We start from the raw sequence: 26006 nt of genomic DNA on the forward strand, positions 1-26006 counted from the left end.
AGTGTAACCCAGAACTGAGGCTAGAGTTCCATGAAGTGTATTTATCGTGTATTGTGTAACCGCGTTGTGATTTCGTATTTTATTGATTACTAATTGGCTTAAAGCCTGCGGCATACGATACTTGTTTTCCTGCTAGATTGCTAGCTGGATTAGAATCTTGCCACCGTATTGTTGAGATGCTAGTACTGACATCATCAATCATCTCCATTAATTTTGGCCATAATGGCCATAATCCAGCAAATAAACGCTTAAAGTTCGATACTGTTCAACTATGAGCGAAGCAACGCTGACTCTGACTTTGACTCATTTGATTGGCCAAAAATTTCGAAGCATTTTTTGATTGGTCCATTTTTTGAATTGTTTGTTCAACGCTCCTTTATTCATGGCATAGTGAAAGTAAGAGGCTTCGCCAGCTTTTGAGTACGTTTCGAGTTACGCATGAAGCGCACGATGTATCCTTTTTATCCTTCTTTATTAATTGGTAAATAACAACGACAAATGATGCATCATGCGTTTCAAGCGTAACGGAACGTATCCTTTATTCGCTTCATGAAAAGGATAGCAAATAGCTTTTTAACGCTGCTTTGTGTAGCGATGGAGGGGGAGGAGGATAAAACGCCAGCTTATAAAAACTTAAACATAATAGGCAGGTAACAAACAATGTAAAAAACAACGGTCTCTTCCAATCAGAATTCTGGGATATAATATCGAACTTACCAGAGCTCTGATTGAACGGCTTGTTATTCCTTGTGTCTATTAAGTCTTTATTTTATTGTTTAAGCGTGAAATTTAACGCTTACATGTAAATGCACCTAACAGCTAGCATGTATCACGAATATCACACATTTAAGTTTAAACATTCCGAGGTGACAATAATGGATGATTATCGTATGCCTGCGAAACGGGCAAAATTTGATATTCCTAATAAGAATTTGAAGTATTATAGAACACAGGAAAAAATTCCTACGAATAAAAACGTTCAGAATGATGATCTTTGGGGTGATGATTTTGACGAAGAAGATATTGAGGAAATGGATTTGATTGCATCTCAAGCTTGTGTACAGGTAATGCTATTGATGTAAGTTCAGTTTTAAAATATGCCATGAAATTTATTTATAATCTGAATCTTTACTTTCAAGGAGGCTAAGTTGTTAAATAATTTAAGACTACATGATTTGAATTCGGTGAAATCAGATTTTCCAAAGAAAATTGCCTATAATGAAACATCATATTCAAAATTACCACAAGCTCTAGAAAAGTCTAACTCAGACTTGTTAACAAAGAATGTACAGAGTACAAGTCAGAATCATCAGAACATAACAGAAATGAATTATTCTCAGTTTAAAAATAAATTAATAAATAAGAAACATCATAATTCAACTTTTCAAAAGAGCAATGAAATTATTGTACATGGTAATATCATTATAGAAATACTAATAATTATAAAAAAATATTTTTATTTTCATGATTTCATTTACATATATTTACATATATTTATGATTAGATGGTAAAGAATTGGAAAAATTAAAAACTGAAAACAAAAAATTGTTGAACGATTTTATAACTAAAGATGGTGAAACTGTATTTTTGCGGCAACAATTACAACAAACTCAGTTACGAATTGAAAATGAGAAATTAGAAAAGATGCGTTTAATTGAAGAACAAGTCAATCGTCATAGATCAGAGATTAACAAAATTTATAAAGAAAAAGAACAGTTAAAAACACAATTAGAATTACAAGTGAGTTTCATTCTTTTGCTTGATATTACAAAAATATATGCTAACATTATCTATTAATGTATAGAATCTGGAAATAGGAAATCTTCAAGAACGTTATAAACTATTAGAATCTGGAAATATTAAACTAAGGGAACCACAAATGTTATACACAAACTCTTCTATTGATAAGTGCAAATATGTTATCCCAATAAATCGGTAAGATAAAAAACAATCTAAATTTGATTTTTATAAACCTAACATTCAAAGTATCTATAATTAATATGTATTTAATAGGATCACAAATAGGAAATGTAAAAATCTAAAAATGAAAGAAGTATGTGTACAAGCTAATATTTATAAAAAAATGATTATCAACTTAAGACATTTAATATTTGTGAGTATATTATTATAAAATTATTTAAAAGATATTTAGGATGTTCAGTAATAGTCTGCATGATTTCTCAAATACTTCCGAAAAAACAGTTAAAAAACAGTTAAAAGATGAATATTCATTTGTTTTATACAAGCTACAACTTTAATTACAACTTAACTTCGATATTATTTAAATTAATCGAAATGTTACTTTTATTGATGTTTTATTGATTTTATTGATATCAAATATGTAATATTATTTGTAACAGCAGTACAACTCTGACTAGACACTGATAGAACACACATATACATATTGGGTTATCCGGAAAGTTCGTGCCGATGTTGAAGGAAAATTGAAACGCAGAAAATTTTAATTTAATAAATGTATACTAAAATTTAAATTTTAGTCGGCACGAACTTTCTGGACAACCCAAAACACACACACACACACACACACACACACACACACACACACACACACACACACACACGCGCGCGCGTATATATACACATATACACACATCTACTTATTTAATAAAATATGCAACAGAAATCAATAAAACATCATAAAAGTGACATTTCGACAGTCATTTGAATTTGTCTTGAAAATTCTTACAATATTATGGAACAAAAATTCTATGTTATTTAAAAAATTTAAGATGACTTTGATTTTCTTGTGAAAAAAATTAAAAAAAATTTTTTATCGCATATTATAGTCTATATAAAACAGATGAATACTCATCCTTCAATCTTTTTTAACTGTCAGAAGTGTCTGAAAAATCGTGTGGACCATTACGCTGAACATGTATATTATTGTGACTTGTATATTATTGTGACAATTTTGTAATACCACAAATATTTTTTAGATTTTCCTCTTGCAAGAATTTCAGAGTTAATGTTTGGAGCATCATTACCAGAAAAATCCATCGTTAATATTAAAGTCATAGAAAAAACTGGAAGGAGAAATTTACCTATTTTGCAAGAAGAAGAAACATTTAGAATTTTTGGTAAATGTTATTCACAGAATTATTCTGCAAGAATATACATATTAATGCGGTCATATCAGGTATAAGAGCAACCATATCAGGTTGAGAAATGTATACTTTCTTGAAATATATTTTCTTGAAAAATTTTCCAGACAAAAGATATAAAATTCTAAGTATCGCATTAATAGAAATGTTACTGTGACATATACTTTGGAACATATTTGAATGGAGATCTGGATGTTTCCAGATGTTATATTATCCTTGTTATTTACTGAATGTTGAACGAGGATGATATGTCACTCGAAAATACCGAGATGAGAATCAGAACACTTTTTTGGATAGCATTATTAGAGTTACGTAAAAATCACTTCGAAATTTTTTATGCAAATTCCTATTTTTTATTCTTGTAGTTGATTTCGAGTGTTTTTTTAAAATGCTAGGTATTTTAACTCTCTGCTGGCATGCTATATTTGATTCGAGATTTTGGAGCACATAAATATGTTACCCTCACGTTTTCAATCACGAATAAATTTTTTTTTTAATCGATACGCCAAAAATTTAGAAAGAAGAATGAATGAAAAGAAGCATGAAAATCGAAAAATTGAAGATATTCGAAATATTCAGGAAAAAAGAGAAATAAAAACATTGAAATTCGCGAGAAAACCGAGTTTTCTTTGAAAATTCGTAGTTTCAAGGAGAAAATTATTGGAGAGATTTTTCTAGCGGGGTTTTAAAAATAATCGAACGTACTTTAAAAAAAACATCATTATTTCGATTAGTTTCAAAAAGTATATTTGTTCGGCAAAATTAGATCAACAATCTTTAAATGAGTTTAAATTTTATAAACAGTAAAATAATGCACAATTATAATATAAAAATGACTTACAAAATATTGCTAAACACACTTTCTAAGAATATCGAGGTATATATTTATTCAGACTTTGTTTCAAGTGTTTAGAATTTCTTAAATAATGTAAAAAATGCTACAAATCAATATTTTCATTTATTAACTTATTTTTATTTATTAACGATAAATAAAATTTATTGTACACAAAAATTCTTGAATTATTAAAATAAGATATTGTCGAAATTTGTACTTTTGAGATATGTTTCTGGAGCTGGGTGTAATACACTAGAATATTGACAATTAACGCTTAGGATAAATTTTTATTCAATTCTCAGGGAGGGGGAAGAGGGAAGGAAGAATTAATAGAGGAAGTAACTTTTTACCCCCTACTCTAGTCTTCCCCATCTTTATAGTTTGTGAATGCTTAGCGCTGTTTTATGCAGCTTGAATGTACGTAATCCAGAGTTCATGCTAAGAGTTAATATATAAATCATAAATAAAAATAAATAAATTACATATAAATTTAACATATAAATTGTAAATAGAGGTATTTTTATTAATTATCTTTATTATTTTTCGAATATTATGACGATTAAAAATTAAGATATTGTCGATATTAGCATTGTCCAAGGTGTTCAATTGACGACTAAAATCTTTTAAGGCTCCTGAGTAATCGCCTTAGCTATATATGGGACGTCATAAGCGAGAAATGATGATTTCTATTTTAATTATAAATTGCAAGATAATCAGCTTATGACACATTTCTCGTTTATGACATTATTCAATGTGGCTGAGGTGAGTACTCAGAAGTCTTAAATGTTGTTTTAAGGTCATGATTATACACTTTTAGAAGAAGTCAGATAGATATACAAGATGCCTATAAAGTCTCTTACCATTCTTATATTTTGAAAACAAATCAAAATTATGAAAAATCAATCAATTATGAAAATGTTCGATTTTCGAAGAATTACTTTTTTAAGGGAATTAGAGAGATTATCTCCTCAAGAGGGTGCCCCTAACTCAAAATTTCAAATGGAACTCTATATATGTAATATATAATATGAAAGGGCATGAAAAAAGAAAGTTGCTCGTTCAGTACGGAGAGTACTTGATAGGTAGACTCGTTCGGAAGTTATTCAATGTCAAACTTTCATTTGTTTGAAAAATTTGAAAAATTTCGTTTGTTCTTACCCTTCAATAAGTATCAGATTTATTGCAGTAATTATTCAAAATGAGCATTATTCAAATCTACACAATAAAATATTTAATTATGAAATTCCTCTTTTACATTCTGAAATATTTTATTAGATACGAGGGCAAGTCAATAAGATCTTAGAAAATCTGAAGTAGAAAATCAGAAGTCAGAGGGCAGTCGCAGTCTCATGTCACATTACTTTTTAACAAATAGCATCTTTCAACTGATTACTGCCAAATTTTGAGCGGAATTCATCGCGTGGTTTCATTTCTGTAGACGATTAAAGCGAATCTTTGTAGTTTTTGTAAAATGGAAAAAATGAGTTTCGTGCAGTGATCAATGTCTACATATGAAAGATTTAACGTCGAAAAAAATCAAAGACAATTGGATAATATTCACAGCACATCTGCACCAACATTTGCGACTATATACAATTGGATGAATGAATTTAAACATGGTTGTACATCCACATGTGATGCACCTCGTTCGGGACGTCCAATTGAGAATGCTACGCCAGAAATCATCGATAAAGTCCACGATATTGTTGATCGACGAGTGAAAGTGCGCGAGCTTGTTGAAGCCATAGGCATATTACATGGCACAGTAATTTCAATTTTGCACGAACAATTGTATGAAAAAGCTATCGGCAAGAACAATTGTATGAAAAAGCAATCGGCAAGATGAGTGCTGCGTTTGCTCACTTGTAGACCATAAGCGCGATCGTGTGACGATTTCAAAACAATGTTTGGAGATGTTTCAACATAATCTAGATGAATTTCTGCGTCAATTCATTATTGTGGACGAAACATAGATCCATTACTTCACACCCGAGACGAAGGAACAATCAAAACAATGGACTTCATCGGATGAACCAGCTCCAAAGAAGGTGAAGACCGTAAAGTCGGCCGGAAAGGCCACAGTTTTTTGGGATGCACGCGGTATAATTCATATCGATTACCTTCTATCGAAGCATGATTAGTGGCGATTACTACGCAGCCTTATTGGACCGTTTCAACAACATTTTAAAGAAAAAACATCCCCATTTGGCGAAGAAGAAAGTACTCTTCCATCAAGACAATGCACAGGTTCACACATGCCCGGCACCGATGGTCAAATTCAATGTATTCCGCTACGAATTGCTTTCCTCAGCATATTCACCGGATTTAGCACCGGATCTGCGATCTTATTTCCTGTTTCCAAACCTGAAAAAATGGTTCGGAGGAAAGAGATTCACCACCAGAGAGCTCATCGCCGAAACAGAGGTTTATTTTGAAGAGTTGGACAAATCATATTATTCGGACGGCTTGAAAAAGTTGGAGAATCGTTGGATCAAGTGTATCGAGCTCAAAGGAGACTATATTGAGAAATAAAAATGAATCGATAAAAAAAAGTGTTTTACTATGTTTTTCTAAAAACTTATTGACTTGCTCTCGTATTTTTACAAGCTGCCATAATCCTATGATTCGGAACGTGTTTGAGCACATTGACTACGGTTCGATTTACGCCGAGGTTATAACATCGATGTTATGAAACTGGCCAATTATAACTATTCCTCTGAAGAATGGACTGATTGGTCAGTTTCTTAACATCGATATTATAAATAGATCAAATCATGCAAACGTAGTCACTGTACAATAGAATTTCTGCCAACGTATCTTACACACTGCAAAAAACAATAGTCAAAAATGCTTCGGATATCGGCAGTTCGTGCAGAACATAAGATAATAATTTCATAATCGATTATTTCAATGTCAAGAAGTGAACGATATCTATTTTAAATAATTGCTGCAATAAATCCAACATATATTGACGGTAAAAACAAATAGAATTTTTCAAACTTTGACATGAATGACTCTCAAACGGGTCAATGTATCTATTTTTGCATTGAATCAAAAACTTTCTTTTTTTATGTTCTTTCAAATGATGTGTTATAAGGAGTTTCATTTGAAATTTTTGAGTTAGGACAACTTCAATCTCTTTAAGGAGGTATTCACATATTCTCTTCAACGAGAGAATGACCTCGGTTTGCGCATAGAAGGCAATGTAACGCTGTACAATGCTATGAAGACGCGCAAAATGGACAAGTTTTCCGATTTGAATTTCTCATTGAACGGAGTATACATCTATAGAGATAAAATCTATAGAGAAAAAATCGATTTTTTATACATATTTTTAAAATATAATGTTTTAAGAATGTTTTTGTAGAGTTATAAATCAATCCGGCGAAAAATAGGGGAATTACACGAAATTATAGATGAGAAGGTTCGAGCGCGTTGAAGACGACAGGTAGGCGCATCTGCGACATGACGGTTCAAATTCTTGCAGGTCAAAGAAGGGTTTTTTTCTATTTATTTTGTCCATAACAAGCTTCAAAGCATTTAAAAATATGGTTGGGTGGGTAACAGTTTTATCTGGAGCAACTGAAAAGTTTGAAACGTTAGCAACGAAAAATATAAACTAAATGTAAAACTTTAAACGCGTTTTTCTCAAAATATACATAATTTCTAAAACGCGTGATCATTATACAATTTCTTAAAGACGGCTCGATCGATTTGCAATTTTACACACTCTTTACATACGGAAAAGTTCTTGACATAGGATTTTTCCTACGATACTTAATTTTTTCGTAGTCAAAAATGAGCAAAATTTTTTGTGAAAAATCATTATGTTAATTTGGCTAGCTATCATTTTGTTCAAATGCAATATTTAAAAAAACATCAAGCACAAGATCTATGTTTTAATTTTAAAACTTGTGTCACTTTGCTTTCAGACGATTCTTGTGCGAATAGCAATGGTCACCGCAATCATGCGGTGACCATTGCCTCATTTTTAAAACATGATGTACGAAAATTTGAATAGCGATTCCATTTTATATTATTTTTTAATAAAATTTTAATAGAGAGAAAATTTAAGTAGAGAGAAAAATATGATCTTTGGAACTAATCCGACTTCACTATCTCTATGCGTTTTTTCACAAAAAATTCGCAAAATTAGACTTGTTTTGATCCGTTAGATGTACATATTTATCCTCTTAAAGGAACAACCCCTCGAAATGAGTGATTTTTCATAATTTTGAATTGTTTCCACAATAGAGGGATTGTAATAGATTTTATAAACATTTTATGTTTGATATTTGGCTTTTTTATCTTAAAAATGAAAATAAGAGGAGAACTTTAACTTTAGCTTTGATCTTGATATATAGGATGATATATGTTCTGGAATGACCGTTAAATATTTCATGTGTTGTTAGAGCGGACTAAACTAAGTCAAAAAGTCTTTTACCACTTTAGTCACTTTACAATTTTCGCAATAGTTAACAAGATATTAATTACTAAATATCATTGAATATTGGTTTTTAATAATTTTTTATTCAAGTACTATCAACTTTACAGAAAAACAGCAAGTGACAAAAATTATTTATTTTTTTCTCATAGAGTTCTGAGAATTTTTTCAGAATTTTTTAGTACCGCATTTTCTTATATTGATAAAAATAATTACCAATGCAGTACTAAAAAAATTGATAAAAAATTTTGAAAAAATTCTTAGAGTTCTGCGAGAAGAAAATAAACAATTTTTGTCTCTTATTGTTTTTCTGTAAAGTTGATAGTGTACCTGAGTAAAAAATTATTGAAAATCAATATCCGATGATTTTTAATAATTAATATCTTGTTAATTATTGTGAAAATTGCAAAATGATAGAAGATTTTTAATCCGCTCTACCAGCACACGAAATATTTGGCGATTATTTTGGGATACCCTGTATAAAATCTTTTTTTTTATTTTTGCACTAGACTGTACTAGAACTTTCTTGTTTTTATCAAATATCAAACATATACTTGTCTAACTTTAAGTTCCAAAAAGATGCGTTAATTCAGTCACAAAAAACAGATCTATAATGTCAAAATGACCCTGAATATTTAAGGAGATTTTTCGCATTTAATGAAATATAAATCAACTCTATAATATCCATGTAAATACAAAAGTTAATATCAATAATATCTAGAAAAATTTTATTGATTTTTACCATATCATTTTGAAGATATTTAATTCTAAATTTAGACTTTTACATTACAAGTTGAAGATGTGATCTTATTTTGTAGTTATTGTCTTTTAAATTGAGATACTTGTGTATAAGAAAAATCGGTATTATAAAGTAAATATTTAAATTTGTTATTGTAAAGTTTCATTTAAACTGATTTTATAGTTTATAGGAAATTTATATTCTTCAATGAAAAAAGCTAGAATATATGTCAAATGAGGACGATGCGTATACATATATCAAATGAGCATCTTACAACTTTTTTTTTGTCGTTTTGAACATATTTAGTAACATATAAAATTAAAACAATTGTATATAATGGCATAAGATATTGCTAGTAATCTTTTTGTTCCATTATTTTAATTGTTTTACATTTTTAATTGTTTTATTATTATGAATAAACTAATGACTAGTCACTAGGAAATAGCGCGAGAATCTCCTTAAAAGATTTAGTCAATCGGATACCTTAGATAATGCTAATGTTGCTGATACTGTAACTTTTAAGAGTCATAATTTGGAATTTATTATAATGTTTTGGAAAAGCTTTCAAAGTCAACTTTCAAGGTTACTACAAAAATATGTAATCAAATATAGGGGTTTCTATTTAAAAATTTCGAAATGATTTTTACGTGATCAACATTACACTAACTACTATCTAATCTAATAATTTTTCTCTGGAACATTTTTCAAGTGTACATTTTTTTAAAAACGAGTTTGAAATGGTCACTATGTTACACTCTGTGTGTGTATATACTGTGTGTATACACACATACGTATAATATATATATTGTATATATACATGTAAAATTATGTATACATATATACATGTACAGGGCCTCCCAAATAATGCATTAAGATTTCTCGAAAATTATGATAAATATGGAAAATCGTTTCAAACAAAACTTATATGGTCAAGATCACTTCAGTTTTAATAATGAAAATAAGAGGAGTACAACCTCCAATGACTTTGAGCTTAATAAATGTTATCTAGGTCATGATCCTGAACAACATTCAGGAAATTTAGCCGTCGATTGGATACCTTGTATGCTAATGTGACGGTATTGTTGTATTGTAATACTTCCAAGAATTATAACTCGGAAAGTACTTTATGAAAAATTATTGTATTATAACGTTTTGAAAAGATTTCGAGGTAAGAGATGCATGAGAACATATAAGGAAAAATGGAGGGTTCCAAAAAATTCTAAGTAATCTTAATCTTACCTTGGCGATGCCACCCAAAGTCAATGATACTTTCTTAAGCCCCTAAACAAAATGCGAAACAGCAATAATGAAATAACATTAGCGATAGCAATAGCTTTAGAAATAAAGGCATCCAACATTTGGGAATGCGTATATCAATGCACATAGAAACACAGAATAAGGCAATAGCGAAATTTCCGATGAGTTGGAATTCTGTATCGCCTTATAATCTACCAAGTGTTCAGATTTTTTATTCTGTTTATATGTACTATTCTGTTTTATATGTACTATAATCTTGAAGCAGATGGAAGACTATACTACAATCTATATACGAGATCAGATTGATTGGAATTTTTATTTCTTTCGCGGCATTGTGCAATGGGAGGCAATAGTTATATCGCTTTCTATGTTATTCCTTTCGCTGTTCTCGTCGCTGTTGCCTTATATTGTGTCTAGAGTTTTATGTCACTCTTCGAACCTTTTAACCTTTTCTGAAATGTTTTTCCGTATCTTCCATATTTTTCAAGATATTTACGTGAGGCAATTAAAATGAGACACTCTGTATATATATATATATACAGTGCCCACATATAAAGTTCCGAACTACCTAAAAATCTCTACAGTTCGAAATATAGAATATAGAATTGAAATTTGTAGGAATACAATGGGATTATAAAATCTGATTCAACTTCGAAAATCATCCATCTTAATATCCCCGGAAATCTTAAATAATGATATGTGGGATCGAGTAGAGATTTGTTTAAAAGAGCTTTCTAGATGAGAATAACACGAGTTGATTGACATCTTTTTTTCGCAGAGTTACAATCATTTAAATATTATTATTGAGATTTTGCGAAAACTGATGAGGACATAAGGAAAATAAGGCTTCATGTAGAGACGCGTATTCTTGAGTGTATGGAAGAATATGGCATAGAATTGAGTATATATGCGTATACGTTGGTACGTGCGCGCGCGCGTGTGTGTGTGTTGTGTGTTCACGTACATTTTAATTTTTGTGTAAACCTCAAATTAAAAATGTGAATAGATTTTGCAATTCGTCGTTGTAGTTTAATGATTGCAAGTTGTTTTTCAAATATAATTTTTAAAATATAAATATACGTTGAAATATATACTCAGCCAAATGTCTGCAATGTTCTAGCAGACTGTCAGCAGATTCGAGCAAAAAATGACGGCAGTCTATCATCAATTGCGTCCGCATTGTGTTCTGTTAACATCGTCTGTCGATGTGAAGGCAAATTGTTGACAGAAACTGAGCAGATCTTGTCAACATTATGTGACACTTGCGGATTCTACGTTTTTTTCTAGCAGTCTATCAATAGTATTGTGTACTTCTAATTCTGTTGTCATTTTGTTGGCACAGTGTGTAGCAGACATTTAAAAAATCTACTTTCTACAGATTTGGCTATCTGGATAAATATGCGTGTTTTGCATATTCAATTTTTTGTTATTTAATTTTTTATTAAATGTGTTTAATTTCTAGTTATAGTAGTATAACGTATAGATGTCTTTTTTGTCAAATTTCAATAATCTATTGCTCCGTACACTCCTCTCCTCTCTCAGGAACACGTGTGCCCATATGAAGATTTATCTTTCTTACATCCTCGCTGTGAACCCTCGCTATCATAAAAACTCAATAATGATCATAACTCTGTGAATATAGAATATAGTATAGAAATATTGGTCATCCTGCGTAATTCTCGTCTCGGAAAGCTTTTTCAAATGAGAATTTCTCATTTGAAACTCGACTTCACATGCCATTTAAAATTAGGGTTGCCATAGATCTGGAAACCCGGAAAAACCGGGAAAAATCAGAGAAATTGAAATTGGTCATGGAAATCGAGAAAAGTCAGGGAAAAATATAATATAAAAAAGTCTGGAATTTCGAAATTTGCTCACAATTTCCTGAAACTGCTCCTATTTCAAATAATTGTTATAATTTTTTAAATATTATATCTGATGTTTATAGTCAAATACGTTCAAAACTTATGCACTTTAAACACAATTTTAATAAAATAATTAAACTTTATATTTTATTCAATATTTTTATTTGATCCTTCTTTTTCGTCATAATTGTCAATTTAATTTGTGATATTCTGTTAGAATTGCGTTTCAAGACTAAAAATAAATTCGGCGCACAAACTGAAGAATTGGATATTTGTATATAAATTCATATAAAATTATTTCAACATTAAAAATCCAGCTTGACTGTTTATGGCCTTTATTTCCAATTCATTGTATAGTCACATTACGATCACATTATAAGATACTTTATATTAATCATTTTTTTTTTAAGCATATTTTTAAAGATTTCAAGGTCGTCAAATTATCAATATTTTTTTTTTAAATAGGATTACTTATTTTTATCATTATAATGTATAACTGCTATTGAAACGAATCTAATGACTTATATACAATAATCTTGAATTCATGTGATCTTGAATACGAAAAATTCAGAAATTTTGAGAAATGAATACAAATAATGAAATAAGTAGAAAGATTAGTAAAGGAATTCCTTTATTATAAAAAATGTACATAATTATTTCATTAATCTCAAAACATTGTTCGATTATGAAAAGAACATCGCACATTTAAAGTGTTACACTATAAGCTTATCGGATTTTTTCTTTCGTCATGTGTTGTAGATTTTGTCGAAAAAAGTTTTTTTTTAAACAATTTAGGGGATTAATATCAGGAGAACGTGACGGTCAAAGAGTCATACTTTCTTTTCGGATCCATTTGTTTGGATATAAAATATTTAATATATTACATTAGAAGAACAAACGTAACACGGTACACTGTCTTATTGAAATCACATAACGAGATATGTAGATGAATCTCTTTTATTGTAATAATGATAATCTATGAGGCTCTATGAAAGAGAAGTTTTTTCGATGAAAATCTACAACATGTTACGAAATGAAGAATCTGATAAACTTTTATTGTTGTGACATTCCAAATGCTGCGCAAATGTGTAACGCTTTTTCATAATCGGATTAACAAATGTTTAGAAATCAATTTTGGAAATAATTTTGAACACCTATTACAATAAATTTTCCTTTACTAATCTTTCTATTGTACTTATTTTATTATTTTTCAAAATTTCTGAATATTTCGTATTCAAAGTCACCTGAAGGTCACTGTAAGTCATTAAATTCGTCTCGATCTCAGCTATTACGCTTTAGTTATAGAAATATATAGTTCAATTTAAAAAAATATTAAAATCTCTAAAAATATGATCTTGACAAAAAATTATTCCCACTTTAAATTGTCCCTTCGAATTAAATGATATATAGTTTTAATCAGTATTTCCTAGACGTCATGTGGATGATATAAATTATAATTTGTAATATTCTTATATGCGTAAAAGTTGCAATTGAATATTCTTTTTACACTTGGGAATAAGATGATACAGTAAATACAAAACACATTTTTTCCTACTTGAAACCGTCATTAAAATGATTTTATGAATTAAAATTTTGAATGCTTTATATAATTCGAAATATTTTAAGTTAATGAAATGCTATTTAAACGAATAAAAATCCAACTTATTTCCTAAATTATTTTTTTTCATATTTCGTCAATTTATATTTTATCATATTTTTATGTATATCATATTCTTATAGCTTAAATCCTTGATTATGAACTATAAATAAGTAAAATATGCAAATTTATATTGTATTATATTTATTTAATTGTTTGTGGTTTTTTCCCATAGGAGGTGGCATCTTACCCCTTAGGGGAAAAATGCCACTTTTGCAGGATATGACATATCAATTTTTTTTTAATAATACGGAACATCAAAAATTTAATTCATTGATGTATGACTAAAGAAAGGTTGCTAGAATATATAAATAATATTTTTTCGTTCATTAATTTAATAACATTAAGAAGTTATTCAAGAATAAAAGCTTAAATGTGACGTCTTTCCCTCAATGATCTTATATGATTTTTTTATGTAATATGATTTTTTTGTGTAATATGATTCTTCTAGTTATTAGTCTGTATACAAAAATATTAAGGTAGAAGAATCGAAAAATTAAGCTTACTTATTTAGATGTTTAACATTTTAATATATGAACATATATATGTCAGAAAGTTTAAAATACTTTCGTATCTCTCTCTCTCTCCCCTCCCTTTCTTCCTCCCACCTCCTTCCCTCCCTCTTCATCTGTTCTCTTTAATTTTTTTATTCTTCTATCTCAATAATATTTTTATATGCAGCATAACTGAAGGAATCAATATTACATAAAAAATCATATAATTCTATTTGAGAAAATGAAGTTGATTTTTTCCCAATGCCTCCACAATAAAATAATTGTTTCATATGATGTTCCCCTTTTTGCTAAATATATATTGATATAAACTATTTTTTTTATATAGGTGTCTTCAAATTTCGTCAATAGACGAACAGATTTTTTTATAACATTTTAAGAGGTTACACCTCAGCAGCTGAAAAATGTGTTTGGAATTTTTTTTTTTTTGAAAAATGAAGGAATGGTCAAGAATGTTTATTGGAGTTATATTATAAGCATTTTCAAGTGTATGAAAAATTTTTTTTTACATTTCTTATTTACAAAATGATGGCATTATAGCCGTAATATATCAAAGCCGAAATATATCTTTTTTAGCCGAATCTCTCCGCGGTATTGTTCAAATTTTCTACACAGTTTGTCCTAGAACAAAATACCAAAAATTTTCATCATCTACTAAAAACTAAAGAAGTAGAGAACTAAAGAAGTAGAGAACTAAAGAAGAGTTTTAAAAAATATTGATTTTTGATAAAATAGTGAACATTTGAAAAAAAATTGTTTTTTTCGTATTTTGTATAAAAAAATGTTAATTACAAAAAAAATTTTCAATATATTGCAAAAATCTTATGTACTTTTTTAGATTATATCTAAGAGAGTATTCACTCCAAATTTCAAATAACTCAAATGAAAAATATAAAAGTTGTATACAACGCCAACTTTGAAAAACACGTTTAAAGTTTCGGTTAATATTTTTTTATTCGTAAAGCAATAAAATCTCAATTTTATCTTCATCAACTATTCTTGAGTCATAAATGTCCTTCCAATAGTTCGTTTGCCTTTCACTTCTTGTGGTTTATTGCTTTCTGAGCCTCTTTAGCGGCGGCCATTAAGGAGCGATCAGCCGCTTTGATTCGGCGCGCGTCCGCCTTCGCACAGAAAACAATTGGGAGCCACAGTAAGATTCAGAACTTGCTATTAAACTCGTCAATTCATCATTAAAATTACATATGGCGATATTTATGACAATATTTATGATTGTTTTATCGTAAGAAAATGTTTTTGGCGCTATTGTCCATATGCTTGCAGTAAATTTTTTATTGTTGTTCTGTATGAAGCCTCCTAAACAGTAAGTCAATAGTTCGTCTTTACTAAGGTCCTCATAAATTGGCTTGATAGTAAAAATTTCTTCTTTAAATGATGGTTTATGCTTGTACCTAGTAAATTCATTCAAAGCTTTGGCCTTTTGTTTTTTCGTGCTTTTTATATTCTTTATTTCTTTTTTCACCAAATATCGATTCATTGGTCGTCTATTATCGATTCTATTTTTTGCCAGAACATTTGTATTTTTGTTCCTAGAATTTTTCTTTGTATCATAATATTCGCCATGATGAAAGATGTAAAGGAGCTGTGCTGTGATTTTCAGCAATACACTGATGACGTCATGCAACATCCAAAACAGCGCTATCTAAGCTCTATATCTCTAAAATACAGGTAATGCTAACTATAATCACCTATTGACAACTATTTTTTGTCGGTAAGTGATGTACAGAATTTAGTAGCTATACAGAATTTAGTGGCTATATGAGAGCAAGTCGGAGCAACTTAAAATCGTCCGGCGGCGCAGTGACACGCTTCACTAAATCGGCTCTTGTGATATAAAATCGAAATTGTTTATTAGACTTACATTTTTGAAACTTATAAATTATCTATTTAAGCAAAAAAAAGTTCGATTTTTTCAAACTTCCAAGATGGTATAATCCCTTAAGATCAAAAGTCTCATGAAAATATCGAGGCTCTGATAGTTTTTATAAATGGGAAGAGTTTTAATGAAGACATTGTGATGATTCTTAGAATTAATCTAATGTAACAAAGAAAAAATTCAATAAAGAGTCAACGCAGTTAACGATATATAAAACTTATTATATTTATTGTAAAAAAAAATTAATGTGCACACGTTTCGGCTGACATTTTCAAGCCTCCTTAAGCAAAAGCTAAATTAATAATGAACTGTTTTTAACTCATAATACAAATAACGCAAATGTTAAAATACGAAATTCCTAATTAAATATATGTGTCACACATTAAAAACGCACAGATGACGATTATATTGCAAAAATCTGTGCGTTTTTAATGCGTCTTAATTATGTCTTATTAAAAATTACATGTTTTAATATTTACATTATTTATATTATGAATTAGTTAATTTAGCTTATATTGTATTGACGAAGACTGAAAATGTCGAAACGTTTGCACATTAGTTTCTTCACAATAAATTTTTACATACTTTTAACTGCATTGGTTACTTTTTATTGGCTTCTTTCTTTGTTATATTAGAGTTTAAAAATTACGAATGACGGGACTTGAATTTTTCACGCTCAAGAATAGGAAAATAGTATGAAAATTTTGTTATTCAGCATCAAAAATTTAAGAAAACACTTTCATACTGACCATTTTGCTATCTTTGAACACGCGAAATTCTAGCTCGTAATTCTTAAACGCTTTCCATTTATATAAAAAAAATCAGAGCCATAGTTTGTATTAGACTTTCCGTTACAAAGAATCTGTCTATAAAATACTTATCATCTACTTTGGGACACCTTGTGCATGTGTGTGTGCGCACGCGTGCGCATGCGTATGCGGTAAAGAATAATTGAACCAACTTTTTATTATGGGAGATAAATTATTGATTGCAATTGGAAAGAGCATAAGAATTCTGAATTAAAGTAAAAAATCGAGATATAAGATGTTTTAAGAAAGTTTTAAGAACACTTTAAAGTGTTTACAATGAACAATAGCAGTAGAGGCTGTAGTCGTCGGGCCGAAAAATCAGCTTACTCTCGATGTGTTTACACCTCTACTGCTACTATTCATTATAGATGACGCATAAGACGTCTCGATTTTGAATTTTGTGTCTAGATTTTTACGCTCTTTCTAATTGCAGTCAATTCATCTCTTATAGTAAAAAGTTGATTCAGCTATTAATATTCACCTTGTACATATATTTTGTATGTTGCAGAAAACCCTGAATTAGTAAAGCCAGTAATTACTACAGTAGATGGAAAGAAATTGACAACAGAATTTGTTCTACTTGAGATTGCAGCCATTGAAAGGAAAATTAGTACTGAGATAGAGTCTGAAAGGTGTATACCAATAATTAATAAGGTATATAAAAATATCAATATTTGATTTAATTATAATCTGTATATTTATATAATATTGTGAAATATGGAAATATGAAAGGTAAGTGATGAAAATTTTAGCTGTATAATTTGTATACATATTCGCGCGTGCGTACGTACATGCACATAAGTATCACTACGTATGATGTGTTCCTATAATATAGTTAGTGTCCCTATAATATAGAGAATTAGTCATAAATCATAAAATGATTGCGTATGAATCTGGTGCATATATTGTATATATGTAAATCTAATATGAATATGTACGTGATACGGAATATTACACTTTGATTGATACTGCTATTTTGAGGGAATTTAGGATTGATTGATGAAAACAATCACAGTGAGTGGCCAGATATTATATTATAGGAACACTAGATATCGCCGAATGGTCAGGATATGGGATTATCTCGGAATAACGTTTTCGAAAAAAAATTTTTATACAAATGTAAGACATCAAGTACCCATTATGTAGTTAGTTTGTTATTAGTTAGCGATGTACACCTCAAATAGTTCATGGCCAAATGGAATTTAATTATACTGTTTTAAAAAAATGTTAATGTCGTCTACACTTTTCTACATGAATTTATAATAAAAATAGAATTCCTACTTAAAAAACTCAAATAATCTCATCATTTTCAAGATCATTTAAAGTCAAATCAATATTATTATATGATGGATAACTTGATACCCTATAACTTTTATATAAAAATTTTGACCGAAAACATCATTTTTCCGAGATAATTCGATGTCCCATTCTTTTTATGACCCTCTGTATAGATATAGGGTAAAATGGGGTATTATGAGCATCTCAAGAAAACATTTTGATATATCTGGCACATTGAAGAATAAAAAAATCTTATGCGCACTATTTGATAGATTCGTTGATGTTTTATATATTTTAGTATTGAAATTGATTATTTTAATGTAAATGTTGAAATGGTGATAGATGCTTTTATTACCGGCTCAGTGCTCATATTCTTTGGATAGACGAATATGAGCATCCTTAGGGGTAATACGAGCACAGGAAATTTTTTATAAGAAATTATGCAAAGATGAAAGATTGAAATATACAGGGTGTTTGGAAATTAGTGATAAGTTTTCACATGTGGTAGAATGGACTAAATTGAGAAGAAAAGTCCTCTATTATTTTACAATTATCGCAATGGTTAACGAGTTATTAACGTAAGAAAATAATCAAATTCGCCCATCGCCAAATGCAAGCGCACGGGGCGAATCTATCTTGTTCAAGCTTAGAGGCTCGCGGCGGCGGTGTGAGCGGCGCTTGCCCCACTCCTCACACGTCACAATCGTGCGACCGATTAGCCATACTTTTGGCAATAATAGGGCGGGCAGACACGCGTATTCGACTATCTTTAAACATTAATTATTGTGCAACTACAAAATGGTAGAAGACTTTTCGACTCAGTTTAGTTCTCTTTATCTGTTTAGGACGGGTGGAACTGAAATTTGGTACCATCTTATATACGAAACATTTTATTAGAACAAATGCCAATCAAATGTTTGATTAATATAACCAAAAATAATGTTACATTTATAAATATTTAGTAAGTATGACCAAACGATAATAGTTTAATAATACTTTAATAATACTTATTAAATATAATATTTGTAAAAGTAACATTATTTTTGTTATATTAACTAAATATTTGATTAGTTTATTTCACCATGTATTTAATAACTATTACCAGACTCTGAGGGGATCAACCACTACTAAAAAAATATACAGTGATTGGTAATTATGATAATACAAGACACTATGGCTATTATTATTATAGTATTGTTAATATTTTCCTATGTTTTGTCATTTTCCTATGTATTGTCATCTATTGCGCGCAATATTGCCAAGTATTGTTAATGTATTGTTATGTACTACTATGTACTACTATGTATTGCTAGCAATATTGTTAGCGTATTGCTATTACTGTTACTGCTAGCATTGCCTGTTTTATTGCTGTATTATCGCAATATATTTATAAAGAAATGTACACTGATTGTGCCATAGTGGTTGATCCTTCGCCAGACTTTTTTTCAGTGTTCTATAAGGAATAATGAAGATGCTAATAAACGACCATGCATAATTATCTGAAAAATGTCCGTGTCTAATAAATCAATAATGATCTCGAGATTTTATGAAGTTAGACTGGCTCAATACTGTTTACTTTATAAATATTAACATGCAAAACAAAATATAGATTGGAGATCTTATGAAGTAAAGCAAAAAAAAACATAAGAAATAAAAAATAATGTACTTGCTTATTTAATATGATAAATATCATCCGAAGTATTATATATACATAAATTTAGATCAAACTTTACAGTATATTGGAATGTTGCAAAGACAGATGCATCTTTTTTGAACAACAGTTTTTACAATACCAGTACCAACTATTACAGATATATAAAAGATGCTCATATTATCTGCAGTGCTCACAATACCCGATACTATCCTACATATATATGTATAGGATGTATCACATCATCTTGACCATAATTTTTTCTCGGAAATAGATAGTAATCGAAAGTTGAAGAAAATGTTTATTATCAAAACTTACCCAAGTTATCTAATGGAGACATTTTGGAAACTATCGCAAATAGAGTAAATCTAGATCGAATTAAAAATTTTTAATAGAATCATAATTTAGATAGAGGAAGGAAACAAACCGTAGGAAAACAAACAACTTTTTGCTTAAACTTTTTTGATTTTTATCGTTTTTGGACATCTTATCTCAATCTTTTTATTTATGAGAAAAGAAATGTTACAGACTATGAATTATCTATTTATTTAGACAAAAGTTATTGAGAGTTTAGATTAAAACTTTTAAGACCAAATCCTATATGATGAGAAGTTAAATGAATATTAGGAATAAAGAGTGAAAATTGGGGAAAACTATAGCGAAATTTATAATTAAAACAGATAAATAAGATTTATCATTGAATAGATCTATTGAAAAAATAAATATCTTTAAATAAAAAGATTTTTAATCACTTTTATCGTTAACAAAAAATATCTACATTTCTTATTCTTATATATTAGTTATATATTATAATAATTATATATAATAGATGATTTTTATAAATATCATCGAATTCATCTCTTAGATTTTAGAATATGGTCTTAAACTTTAATTTTAACTTCTAATAACTTTTGATGTCCGAACAAATGAATGACTCATAATCTGTAATATTTTCTTATTTTTCTCTTATATAAATTGTAAGTGATGTAAAAAAATTTAAGCAAAAGTTGTTTATTTTTAATATCTATCCAATGATACACTTTACTTTTTTAATGATCTTATTAAAAATTTTAAGTTCGATTTATTGTTAGATTTATTTGTAATAGTTTCCGGAAAACTGAAATGTCAATGTTAGAATTTAGGCTTTAATAATAAAATTCTTTGCCCTATCTTTCGATCATTATTCATTAAAAAAAAGATGATCTGATACACTCATTGAAATATAATACTACTGAAACGCGCGCAGCTTTATTCCGTCTTTGTTAAAAGTGATCCGAGAAAGAGCGTTTCAAGTGGTATCTTTGTTCTTTTCTAAACTATATTGCGCGTGTGCAATAGATAGTAGTGAGTTGTACAGTTTCATAAAAGTTAAAGTTTAGTAATCATAAACATAGACATAGTAAAAACCGAGCGTGTTCTCTATTTTGATGAGAACATCAGTTAGAAGAAGATAGAAAGTAGGAGCCATGTAGTTCTCTCTCTATGCAAGCGCAATGAGATATAGTCACGTGACATATATAATATATAATGTTAAGTTCAGTTAGTCTTGTTAAATAAAACATCCTTCATAGTGCAAATGCAACATTTTTTAACCCTTTTAAAATACTCATTCTTTATTCAGCCACGTTCTATCACTCAATTTCTCTACTTTTTCTCACACCCCACTTCCCCTTATTTCTTTCTTCTTAGAAAGAGAAAACTACACATCTATTGTCCGTCTCTTTTTACTTTATCTTCATATTTCAAATCTTACGCTAGGTCTTAATAGGGTAACTGTCCCTATTAGTGTAGCCTTTAAGCCGATTTGCTTATTATTGAATTAATTATTGAATATTGTATCTTTAATTTTATTTGTTTGAAATCAATATCGATTTTTCAATTTTTTTTTATATTTTTTAATCTAAAAAAATTAATATTTTATAAGTTTTTGATAAGAATAAAAAACATGTTTTTGGACATGTTTTGTTTTATTAGTGAGTCCTACAAGCGGTTTTGTTTTATTAGTGAGTCCTACAAGCGGCAATGGCTATTAATGCGCCCTCAATTTGTGTGTCTATTCGTATTTGACTCATTTTAACATATATGCGTAGTTACTAAATATAATTTTAAAATTTTGGAAAGAAATCGGTTTTTTTTTAATTTTTCCACGGATTTTCTTGATCCTTTTCCTAAGGATAGAAAAATTCATTGGAAAAATTTATGTGTTCGTAAGATCTGCCATATTTGTTTCTTTCCGAAGAGAAAATAATTTTAGTGTTTTTTCTACAATTTGAAGAAAGTGGCTTTTTCAAAATTATATATATTACTAAAACAGATAATAAATATAAATTAATTGTTTAAGTTAACCTTCATCGGTTTTTTAGTACTCATTAAGTATATACAGACCGAGCGGCGATTGTCGGATTGTTATCTGATAAGATAGGCTGAAAATGTATAAATCGATGACTTGATATTTGTAAAACATAAAACCACTGTTCCTTATCGTGGCTGAAAGTGCAAAAAAAAGGTCAACTTACGGTATATTTTCTTTGTAAGTACTTAATAAGATCAATGATTTTTGTACAGAACGAAAGAGAACGATCTTATGAAACAAACCTCGTCTGCTCATTTTCAGCCTGTCGCAATCCCTCGGCAGATCACTATATAAGAAAACGTTTTCAATAATTATCCTTAAGATGTCAGAATTTTTTTTTCATTCGAAAGATAACTATTCATCATCGAAGTGCACAGATCTGTCAATCTTGAAGACGCGAATTTTACATAGCGCGACTGAAAGCAGGATGCTAAATTTTGTCCTTTTTTGGGCCAAAAGCGACACATAAATACAAATAAGACAAGTAACGAACTCTCGAGAATGTCAAAATATAAAAATAAATAAAGAGCTAACGAGAATTATATGCGCGGTTATTAATGCAAGAATAAAAATCGTTTATTATAAAAAAAAATTCTATTGACAGACAGGCAAGTCCAATGGACAATGGACAGGCAAACCAATAGCAACGAATAACAGATGAAAATCTGTGCAGATATCAAAAACATTACCACTATTTTTTATAAAGAAAATATTAATGCACTCACCCATGTAACATAAAAAATAATTGAAATAAATTTGTAGAATAAGAAGATTGAGTCGTCATTCTTCCATCTCGCCATGAAGGAGTGAGAAAAACAATAAATGTTTAGATATATTAATGGTTGATGATGATTGATGCGTAATTAATTATATATTTTTTTACTTTAAATATGAAGCGTCACTACGGTCTGAATGTTAAGACTTGATATTGAACTTATATATATTCATATAAATAAATATTATATATATTCATATAAATAAATTAATTTCAGAAATGATAATTGCGTGCCGATATGGTTATCGAACTTTCAACGCAATCAATCTGAAATATCTTAGCAATATTCCTCACAATAACCGGTATGTATAGAGAGTTACGTATTGTAGGCGAGCGTGTATAAACAATATAATAAACAAATTCTGAAATTAATTCAATTTTAAATTCAAAATTTTTAATGTACAACAGACCGTAGTGGATAAGACCGCTTCGTATAAAATAAAGTATTTAACATAAATGATTGATCTTGTTTCCAATCTTATTGTATATATATTTTTGATAATAAATGATTTTTATTCTTGCACTAACAATCGCGTATAACTATCATTAGCCCTTTATTTGTTTTTATATTTTGACATAAATTCATCATTGGAAACTGTGGGATCTTCTAAAAGCAGAAAATAACAATTATTTAGTCACCAGTGCTTGGGAAAAGTTATGAAAATGGAGATTTATTACTATTGCAATGGCATGAACGTTTTTAAAGTTTGTACTCTTTAAAAATTCGATTGCACATTTATATAGAAAGGCGAGTAGTGAATGTAGAGACAGCGTATATCACTAGCAGCGATAAGGATCCCATGGTTTGTCATTCCCAATGATTCCTTCTCTATTCTGCGTGTGTGGGGTAGAGAGAGATGCATGTGCGTATTCTTACGCGCACTCTCTTTAATTAGTTTCTTTTTGAATTTTTTACAAATCAAATGTATTTAAGAGAGGAGATTTTGACCAGCTGGAAAAGAGAAGATTCTTTGAGCATGAATTACGGAAAAAGTTTAAATATAATTCACTTATAATTTCGCACTTAATACATATGTTGAACTTGTTATGCTTCAAATTTTATAGAGAAATATTGATCTTGCGAGGAAATACAGCAATCCACATGAAACATGATGGTACGTGATGCACCAGTAAATGGTGTACACGATTCCGCCATTTTAGTTATCCTAAAACAAAAAATTCAAAGTTTCATAAATTATAGGATGCATGCTGTTTCACGCATGATATGAATCATTTATCTTTATTTCATATTTGATGAACAACAAGGATAAATGATGCATCATGCGCATCATGCATGAAACGGAATACACGCGTTCTCCCTATCGTCTGACAAAAGGGCATCGACTATAATGTGATTGATATGGAATACCTCACACTTGAAATTTTTCCAAGTATGGAATTCTACATTTGAATATCCGAAGAATATAGAAATTATTTTTTGATGAAATAATAAAATATCTAGAAAACGATATTTTGTTACAGAATATGTAATGTAATTCCTAGAATCTGAATGACGAAAATAATTTAATAAATAATTGAGAAACAATTTTTTATTAAGTAATATAATTGTATTGTATATCGCATACGCACGCACACGAGACCAGATTTCTACCACGTCCATGTCACGTCCTGGATTAGGCTAAGAGTAGGGAATTACACTACATATTCTATAACAAAGTATCATTTTGTACACGTGTACATATCTTGGACATTATATATGATAGTATGTGTAATTATATGTGGGATATAATTATATAGGACACCATATATATACATAATCATATAAGGAACATAAAATGTTCCGAGACGTCAAAATATCTGGAAAATTATAAGTTTTATAAAAAAAAAAATGTTTTGGATAAAAGTTGTAGAGTTTAAAAGGCCTAGCCGCTGACTTCATCAATTTGATTTTGGGTGGCGTCGCCAAGGTAGTGACAAGTCAACTCGGATTTTAAATGAGATTCCTCACTTTTTTTTCCATTTTCTTTTAATCTTTGTTGAGACCTTTTCAAAACACTCATTTTATGAAACACTCCATTTTAGATCAATCGTTTAGAAGTTATTCTAAAAGTTATATTTTATTCTAGTAATTATATAGTTATTTTAGAAGTTATACTTCCGACCGTAAAATATTTTAGAAGTTTGTGGTCAGATTTCAGCGACTATATAGGTGAATCGTAAAAAACTGTTCATTTTTTTGCGCTAAAACTTATGTTTTCTTTAATAGATCATAAGCTATAACATATGTGAAAACTATTTGATTTTATCGGAATCTAATTTCATATAGGATTAGTGCGGAGTTCTTTCTCTTATTAAACTTTCTTATAACTTCAACCAGTTGCGAGATATTTGCTCGGACATTTATGGACGGACACCCTGTGTATAAAATATATCAGACTAAATATATGCATATAATTGAAATGTTGCAAAAATGAAAGTAATATTTAAACGTAATCATGTCGTGTATGCGCATCTCGCCCTCGGATCCGATTAGAGACTTTTTTGTTGCTTCTGTTATTGAAAATTTCAGTTCGTCCGAGCCCGTTGTTTCACACTTAGCAAAATCCTAAGTCGACGCCCCTGGTCTGAGATATATATCTTTTCTTCATTTTTTTTAAATTGACAGAAATAAACATGTTTGAATTTTTGATATTATCATTGTATTTGGGAAACTAAAAATGTTATCAATAAAATCGTCGGTCAGACGATAGGAAATACTATATATATTATATTATAATATATATATATATATTCGTATAACTTCGTATAATGTATGCTATACGAAGTTATTACGATTTGTAACAGCAGTACA

General features: G+C 29.4%; 1 protein-coding gene across 1 annotated transcript in view; it reads left to right on the forward strand.

The window, feature by feature from the left end:
• Positions 1 to 875: 875 nt before the first annotated feature.
• The window catches only part of LOC105617089, a 61616-nt gene continuing 36485 nt past the window's right edge, over positions 876 to 26006 (forward strand). Inside the window, 8 exon segments of the mRNA XM_012198667.1 lie at positions 876 to 1064; positions 1140 to 1413; positions 1505 to 1740; positions 1805 to 1935; positions 2014 to 2075; positions 2078 to 2113; positions 2958 to 3098; positions 17646 to 17791. Coding sequence (XP_012054057.1) covers positions 876 to 1064; positions 1140 to 1413; positions 1505 to 1740; positions 1805 to 1935; positions 2014 to 2075; positions 2078 to 2113; positions 2958 to 3098; positions 17646 to 17791 — 1215 coding nt within the window.

Source organism: Atta cephalotes (assembly GCF_000143395.1).
Source record: "Atta cephalotes unplaced genomic scaffold scaffold00011, whole genome shotgun sequence".
Lineage (NCBI taxonomy): Eukaryota > Metazoa > Arthropoda > Insecta > Hymenoptera > Formicidae > Atta > Atta cephalotes.